The sequence below is a fragment of the Castanea sativa genome, chromosome 9 (assembly GCF_040712315.1).
Source record: "Castanea sativa cultivar Marrone di Chiusa Pesio chromosome 9, ASM4071231v1".
Classification (NCBI taxonomy): domain Eukaryota; kingdom Viridiplantae; phylum Streptophyta; class Magnoliopsida; order Fagales; family Fagaceae; genus Castanea; species Castanea sativa.
In genome coordinates, this window is record NC_134021.1 from 34778803 (window position 1) to 34788148 (window position 9346).

The window sequence follows — 9346 nt, forward strand, 5'->3', positions numbered from 1 at the left end:
TGTTTATCAGTGCCCTCCAAGCAATCCTTGGAAATTTGGCGCTTGGTGATTGACAATTTGACAGCTGATGATGTGAGTCCTTCCTCCCCCTTTTTTGTGTGCAAGTTCTTTGGTGTTTGATTATGGTTTGGTCTTTTCTCATTTTGGGTTTCTTTGTGATTTTTCAACTGTGTTTGGATCTTTGGGTTGGACGTGAGGAGTATGCGGAGTGTGAGCAAGCTTTGGAGCTGAATGGTTGTCAATCATTGTTTGAATGTGGGCATGGAAGGTATTGGTATCTTGGTGATCGGGTGTTGCCCGAAGTCCAACATACGTATCCTCCTATAACCATTCCAATTCTTCCTTGTCCCTCCGTCCGGTTGGCTAACCTTCTGACTGATGAAGAGATTACTCAGGCCTATGCATGCTACATTGTTCCAAGAACAGCAGGAAAATATTCTGAATTTGTTCGAACTCATTTGCAAGGTTTCTTGGCTGGCATATCGGTACTTCTTTTCCCTTTTCTAAAGTCAAATTTTCACCTTGTATATTCCTTTCCATATTTCTACTTGGTGACAATATTTACATGTTTGATTTTCAGGCTCCATCTTCTAAAGGGGAGGAAGAGGGAAATGAAGAGGAACAAATTCCATCTCCTCACCGTGCTGGTAGCTCTTCTAGTTCTTTCATGGAGACCTATCCCCATTTTCCGACATGGCAATATGATGTGATGAATCATGATGGAACGTTTACTTCTATGCCCTTGAATAGGCCAGAGCATACTCCAAATGTCTCTTGGCCCGATCCGGTGTGTTCTTGCATTTTTATTTATTTGTCCTTATTTCTTCCTGGCTTATTGAATGGTTCATGATCTGGCAAATTTGTGCTTCAAGTTGATGTTGATCTAGTCAAGGAAAGTATGTGAATGATTGGAGGCTTGTAGTCATTGGCTCGTATCCAGTCTTCCCAATATGTGCTCAATTAGGCGAACTGGGTATACAATGATGCTTTCTAAGTGTCTTTTGCTTGGACCTTTCTTGATGATGGAATTATCACTCAATTTTGTTGACTTTTCAGGCACATCGAGTGGGAGATGCTGATTCTACCAGAAGGCTTTGGAGGAATCTTGAACTCGAGAACCGTCAGTATGATCCTCGATTTTATGCAAGTCAAACTGAAGGCAGCTCCTCTAGAGGTGGATCGAGGAGGTCTTCTCGCAGGCAGACCTGGAGTCCCAATGATGTTTGAGTTGTATTTTTATTTTTCCTGCAAAAAAAAAAAAAAAGAAAGGAAGTGTTCCTTAGACAATCTTGTATTAATTTCCATGTTCAGCTCTTTGTCCTTGGAATGACCTTGACCATGTAGAAACTTTAACTGAGACAAGTTTAGAGTTCACCTGATGAGGTCTTACGGGCCAACTTAAACTTATCTGGATTGACTCTGATGGAATCTACACTTACTTGAATGAGGCGAAACCGAATGCCCCTAGTTTAAAAAAAATGTATACATGGGTTTTTTTTTTTTTTTTGAAATCTTGATGATGATGATTTTTTTTTTTTTTGAAAAGATGGTGATTTTTTTTTTTTTTTTTTTTGAAAATGAATGAGGCATGGTCTAATGCCCATAGTTTGTGACAATGGTTTTGAAATTTTTTTTTTTTTTAAATAATGATGCCAGTGATGATTTAAAAAAAAAATGTGTTAGGCATATCAGAATGCCCCAATTTTAAAAAAAAAATCTTTTTGAATGTTTAACGGTCTAGAAAAAAAAATGTTTGAAAGCGCAAGATCACGTTAAATTGCATGAATAAGTGATGGTGGAGTTGGGTGCCATTTGGAATTTGAGGAGTGCCATTAGGCACTTTTAGAGTGCCGAATGGCACCTGGTCATGCCCTCACGCTTACGCTATGGTGGGCAGACGCCTTGCACATTTTCAAAGCGTGTTTCGGGTTCTCGGGTATTTTCCTTGCACATTATTTATGCTCATGAAACACTCTCCTACTTAGCTACAAACTCTATGAAACCTATTTAAACCTAATCAAAGACTAATGAGCTTATTTTAGCAATCTTCCCTACAAAAACTCTCTGCATAAAGGTTAGCAAAACACAATATTCACACACAAAAGTCATCCATGGCTAGCAATCACAATTTTTCTCATTCAACAATTTATGACATCAATAGATGGGTTCGTAGCTCTGATTTCAGTACCAAAACCAATTTTGTAGCCTACAAATTAGAGGGAACTAAGGCTCTGAGGAATGTCAAAATCAAGTGGGATTTCCTTCGTGCTGCTGTGAAATTCTAGGATTCTAAAGATCGCATGTTCCGGTTTAAAACTGCTGAACTCTGTCCGACAATTGAGGAATTTTTCGCTATCTTGGGCTATGATCCAAACAAAAAACCTGTAGCGGTTTCTTGTGATCCCAGGCATAGAGAGTCTTTGTCTGATTCTCTCGGTCTTCCTACTTCCATCACTAGTAGTATGGTTGAAGGACATATGGTAAATCTTCATGCAGTTGTTTCAAGGCTGATTAACAAACGCACTTATGGAGTGACCGATAAAATGCAGAAAAATTTCAGCTTGGCCCTATGCTTCGTGGGAGAATTTTTGCTTTGCTTTGGAAGACACAATTTTGTGGATGCTTGAGCCATAAGTGTTGTAAGTCAAACTAAGAATGGTGGCAATCTTGTTCCTTTGATCTTGGTAGAAACTCTTCTAGGATTAGATTCTATGTTTCATGGTGGAGAATCTCAACACTTTCTCGGGAGTCCCTTGATTTTGCAAATATGGTTGATGGAGCGACTGGATATGATTGCCAAGCCTACAATTGCTAATTATGGTCCTAACAGTTTTCTAAGCAGGACTTTCATCAAAACTAAATGCCAAATTGAGAGTGACTGGGTGAATTTTTTGAGCAAGAAATCCAATTCTTTAATTCGATGGAACTGTTATTGTTGGAAGTGCCCACCCCCTCTACTTTGGTCTCCGGGATTAGATCACATCTTCATTGTTGGATTGCGGAGGGCCACTTTCTATAAGATAGATAGACTCTTGAGGCAATTTCAATATGAACAAGGAATGCCAGGTGGAAAAAAGAAGAAGACCTTTTGCTCTTGTAGGCATAAATCCTACTTCTATAAAGAATATGTTGTTGGGCTTGGAGATGGCCGACCGAGTAGACCAATCTTTCGTCAAGGTTCACTTTCACAACATGACTAAAGAATACTCTGACTGGTTGGTGGACAAGATTGTTGACAAGGAAGTTGAAAGGGTTACTATGAGAAAACAGTTTCTCAAAGATAACCGGGAAGGATATGATAAAGACAACTATGAATTCAAAAGAAGGGACAAGGATGACAAAGTACCTAACACAGAAGAAATCAATCATCAACCAAAAGAGAAAATACTGAAGACAAAATAACCTTCTTATTCTTGGCTTTGAACATGTTTATTTTAAAGTTGATGTAAAAACTCTTATATTTAGGAATTATTGAAGACTTGCAGTCTAAGGGTTCTGTTTAAGATGTATGTTTTTGGGTTTTGGTTTTTTATGGTTTGGTTTAGGGTTTAGGTTCTTGAGGTTTGGTTTGGTTTCTTGGATTTTGTGTAATGACATGGTTTAATGGAAAGGTTGAATTTTTGGAAAATTTTGCTTAATGGGCAAATGGTGGTTTGGGAAATTACGATCGGATCAATGCATGGTTGCCTACATACCTTCTAGGTAGAAGGATCAAGTCATCACGTAGTTCATTGATTTTTTTTTTCCTTAATTTTTGCCTAGACCGCCCTTTCGGGTTTTCAACCTAGCAGGCTCTCTCACTCTCTTTTTTTCTCTCCTTTTGCGTAGGTTGCCCTTTCAGGTTTTCAACATATCTTTTTTTTTTTTTTTGCTCTAATTTTTACTTAGACCGCCCTTTCAGGTTTTCAACCTAGCGAGCTTTTTTTTTTAAGCCTAGGAAGGTAAATAATATAATTTACAACCACTTCAGACGTGGTTCTTTCAATCTACCACCTCAAACATGGTATTTATTCAATTGATCCATGTTGGTTGGCTCAGTGAAAGGATTTGCATCTAAGTCCATCAACCTTACTGCTCCTTTAAAGTATATCTGCTTGATAATGTATAGGCTTGCCCAATTTTGCTTGAACTTCCCATTTGCTTCTTGAATCAGGGCTCGGATTTCTTTCAACACTAGATCTCCCAACTTCAAATCTCTGGTTCTTACTTTCTTATCAAAAACTTTCCTGAGCCTCCTTTAATATCCCTGAATGTGATACAGGGCTTTTAGTCTCTTTTCATCCAGCATGCATAACTGATCATATCTGCTTTGCAACCAATCTACCTTAGGTATTTGACTTTCTAGTACTGTCCTTAGTGAACGGACACCCATTTCAATGGGAAGGACTGCTTCCATCCCATACACCAATGAATAAGGAGTGGCTCTTGTGGAGGATCGAATTGATGTTCTATACCCCCAAAGTGCATAGGCTAATTGCAGGTGCCATTCCTTGTAATTTTTTGTGTTTTTCTTCAAAATTCGCCCTATTTTTTTGTTACCAGCCTCAACTGCTTCATTAGTTTGAGGACGGTAAGGTGAAGACTTGTGGTGTTGAATGTTGAACTGTCGCAGCAGCTTCTTTGTTTCTCCTTTAAAATGTAGCCCATTGTCAGAGATGATTTCATGCGGTACCCCATATCTGCAAATGATATTGGTCTGAATGAATTGAGCAACTTTCTTTGAATTCAGGATTTTGTATGAGATAGCTTCTACCCATTTAGGGAAATAGTCTATAGCAACAAGTATGAATTCGTGGCCATTGGATGCAATTGGATGAATCTTCCCAATAATATTTATCCCCCGTGTAGAGAATGGCTAAGGTGATGTCATGGTATGCAATGGCATGGGTGGCATATGCTTCAAGTCTCCATGGACTTGGCATTAATGACATTTTCGAACATGAGCCGCACAGTCGGCTTCCATATTGGCCCAGTAATAGTCTTGTCTCATTATCTTCCTTGATAGCATATGTGCATTCATATGTGGCCCATAGCTTGATTCATGAACCTCTTCAATTATTTGTTGCGCTTCATTGGCAATTACACAAAAGAGATGAATTCCACCATATGATCTTTTGTAAAGCTTTTCACCATAAATAATGTAATTAGTGGATAACCTCTAGATGGTTAATTGATCATTCTTGTCTGCAGATGATGGGTATGTCCCATCCTTAAGGTATTGTAAGATGTCTAAATTCCATTCGCTTTTCCCATTCTTTTCTTCATCTTCTTCTATTGCCATGTAATAAGCTAGTTCCTCTTTGTGTTCCACCACTATTGGTCTTGTTTCATCTTCTTTAGGCCCATCCATCAAGGATGTCATTGTTGCAAAAGCATCTGCAATCTGATTCTACATCCTTAGCACATATTAGTATTGGACCTTGTTGAATTTTGAGGCCCACTTCTGAAGACATTCATGATAAGACGCCAACCTTTCTTCTTTGATCTTCCATTTATTTTGAGTCTGGGAGATTATCAAAGCTGAGTCACCATATACATCTAATTCTTTCACTCCAAGGCTTAGGGTTGCTCGTAATCCCATGATGCAGGCTTTATATTCAGTGGCATTGTTGGTGGTAGGAAAGTTGAGTCTGCCAGAAAATGGGATGTGTGTCCCTTTTTGTGAAATTAAAATAACTCCAATGTCACTTCCATTTTGATTTGTTGCTCCATCGAAGTACATCTTCCATGATTCTGTTTCAATCCCCATGACATCTTCATCCAAAAAATCTCCTTGAATCTCCTTAACTTCTTCTGGTGAACGATGGGCTAAGTGATCAACAATCGCCCTCCCCTTCACAGATTTACGAGTCACATACTTGATATCAAATTCTGACAAAAGCAGAACCCATTTAGCCGTCTTTCCATCCTATACAAGCTTCTCCATTAAGTACTTCATAGGATCCATTCTTGCAATGAGTAAGACCTGGTAAGCAAGCATATAATGTTTGAGTTTGTGGGTTGTCCATACAAGTGCTACACATATCTTCTCTAAGGGTGAATACTTTTCTTCATAAGGCAACATCTTCCTGCTAATGTAGTATACGACATTATCTTTTCTAGTCTCCTCTAGGTATTGAGCAAGTAAAGCCCCTATTGCTATATCTTTAGTGGTGAGATACAACAACAATGGCTTTTCAGGTACCCGTGGGATGATTATTGGTGGTTTCATCAGATAACTCTTGATCTTTTCAAAGGCTTCTTGGCATTGTTCATTCCACACTATAGGAATTTCTTTCTTGAGCAGTCAGAAGATCAGTTCACATGTCATGGTGAGCTGGGCTATGAACCTGCTGATGTATTGTATCCTCCCTAGAAATCCTTGAATCTCCTTCTTAGTTCTTGGAGGTTTCATCTCTACAATTACCTTGATTTTACCAGGATCAACTTTTATTCCTCTTTGGCTTACCATAAACCCTAACGGTTTTCTAGATGTGACTTAAAAAGTGCATTTCTTGGGATTCAATCATAACTTGTAGAACCGGATTCTTTCAAAGAACTTCCTCAAAGCTGACATATGCCCTTCACGGTCTTTGGACTTCACTATCACATCATCAACATAAACCTCTACTTCTTTGTGGATCAAATCATGCAACAAAATGGTGGCTGCACGTTGGTATGTAGCACTAGCTTTTTTAAGGCCAAATGGCATGACCTTGTAGCAATATGTCCCCCTTGGTGTAATGAAGGAGGTTTTCTCCATATCTTCTAGAGCCATCTTGATCTTATTGTACCCTGAAAATCTATCCATGAATGATAGCAAAGCATAACCTACGATATTGACAACTAGGACGTCAATGTGAGGCAAAGAAAAGTCATCTTTTGGGCTAGCCTTATTCAGATTTCGGAAGTCTACACACATCCTCACCTTTCCATCCTTCTTTGGTACCGGAACAACGTTAGCTTACCACTCCGGATAATTGACCACCATCAAGAATCCTGCATTGTACTGTTTCTCAACTTCCTCATTGATCTTGAGAGTCCACTCTGGCTTCATTCTTCTCAACTTCTGCTTGACCGGCTTCGTGGTTGTATCTGTTGGAATGCAATGTTGTACTATATATGTATCAATCCCAGGCATGTCTTCATATGACCATGCAAAGACTTCTTTGAATTCTGTCAGCAGTGCCACTAATGCATCTCTCTCAAAAGTCGTTAGGGTAATACCCACTTGTATCATTTTAGGTTCATCATCAGTTCCTAGGTTAATAGATTAGGCTTCTTCTTTTATGGGTTCTAGGTGTCCATGTTTTAATTCCTTATCATTAAGAGTTTCTTTACCAATTTCAGAAATAAAAACATTCAAAGCCAGCAAATAAGCAGAATCAAAAATCATATTAAAAGGAAAAGAGTTCTCAACAAACTCAACGGACTTGATAGACTTAACTAAATCAGACTCAACTGGAAAACTATCATAAACAGTCTTAAAGAGTAGAAATACAAGCATAAATAGACTCAATAGGGAGTCCTCCATGAGGTGGGCGGCTCCCTCCCATGCCCAATCCTTCAACTCAGTATTGGCTTCAACGATGGCAGGTGGCTCCTAATAAGTTCCTTATTCCCTCAGCATCAATACTGCGGGGTTTTCATCCATATAATCTGTGGCTTCTTCATTAATCTCCATGTCGATAGGCTTGTTGGTCACAACAGCATCCAGGCGCTTTATGCTATCCATTCACTCATCAAAAAAATCGTGCTTCCCTTTGTTGCCCAAGTAAGTGTGTTGAGGGAGATGTTATGGTTCACCCTCCTCCATCTTCTTGTTGTCATCTTTAGCATGCTCAAGTGTCATGAATCTAAGATTGTGGACCATCAGTTTTTGGTCTAGAACAACCAACCTAGCATCTATATCATCTTCTTCTTCGGCTCATGGGGTAAGTGAGTCAGGTTCTAAGCTGTAATATGACTTCGATTCTGGAATCTCTTTACCATGCTTGTCATATCAAGGACTGGATCTTGAACTGACATCAGTGATAGAGCTCCAATCTAAAAGGTGCCCATAGGGATATTCCTCATGATACATATTATTGGCTTGTTGATTCTCCTTTCTTACATTCTTCAACACATTCACCAGCCTCTATTGGTCACTATCAGTATCGTTCCACCTATTAGCTTCAGCATCATCTTTAATATCTTGATCATAATAGTCCACATCATCATCAAATTCTTCATAGAAAAGATCTGCATCTTCTTCTTCTTTATCACTAGGGGGTTCACCCCATTCGTTACCACTGTATTGGCTATCATAATCTTCATTGTTGTTGCTCTCATTGTCGTTGTTGTTGTCATCATCATCATGTCAACTATCATTGTCCTTGCTATCACTACTACCATCACTTTCATCATCACTTCCTTCATCATCCTCACTAGGGGTTGCTCCCCCTTCTTCATCTTCATCATGGGCTTTTAGTTCATACGAGCTCTTCAATGCATGCTGACTAGCCTCCTAATACTCTTCATCTTCGATATTGCAAATGGCATCTCCAAGGAGTGTAGTCATAGCATCAGGGTCCATGTAATCAGCCCAATCAGTTGGAATCCAAGTTGTCTCCTCCTTCTTCGGTACTAGAGCCTTGTTGTTGCACTCAAGTAGTAATTCAAACCCAAGCACCAATGTCTTCGTCACAGGATCAAATCTCGGTTCAGGGAATTCCCAATAATGTTGGCTTTCCCTAGCTTTGACAAACTTTCCATTCAGTGTAGGAGTATAGGGCTTCGGGGGCTTTGGAGGAAAAGGAAATCCCTTTATTTTAGTTTTGGCTCGGGCCATCTTTCTCAGTTCCATCTCTAACAAGTCATCATCAACGTGCTTATAGTGTAACAACCCAAGGAAAAGCGCTAGCCACATCTGCGCTATACCTCAAAAGGACTAGTCACAATTGAGGCTCCTTGAAGTTGTTAATAAAGCCCAGATCTACCTAGTAAATACTCAATGTGGGACTCATCACACACCCACACACATCACACAATCAATCAAATTGGGGCATCACATATAGCCTGACCTAAAAGGTGGTGTGGTAGTAGGAATCATTGCGACCTGAACAGTAGACTTCTTCACAGTTCTCCCCAAGTTCATCCCTAGAATGTAATTCATTCTTCTCGTCATTGCTACCACATTTTTGTTGCTGTGGGGAGCAAAGTCCATGGGGATCTTCTCTACTTCTTCTTATCTTCTTTCTAAACCAGGCCTCTCAATCTCAAAGCCATCCAAGGTTAATGGCTCTTTTTTAGAATCGATACCAAAGATAGGCTTAGGCACCGTCAAAGTATCCCCATATATGGTCACAATAGCTCCTTCATGTCGAAA

At 39.5% G+C, this 9346-nt stretch overlaps 1 protein-coding gene across 1 annotated transcript; it reads right to left on the minus strand.

The window, feature by feature from the left end:
* Positions 1-4237: 4237 nt before the first annotated feature.
* Positions 4238-6211, minus strand: LOC142609103 (uncharacterized). The gene is made up of 3 exons (XM_075780733.1): positions 6011-6211; positions 5472-5908; positions 4238-4679 (listed from the first exon to the last, which is right to left on the minus strand). Exons 1-3 carry the CDS (start codon positions 6209-6211, stop codon positions 4238-4240), a joined length of 1080 nt encoding a protein of 359 aa, XP_075636848.1.
* Between the last annotated feature and the right edge of the window lie 3135 nt (positions 6212-9346).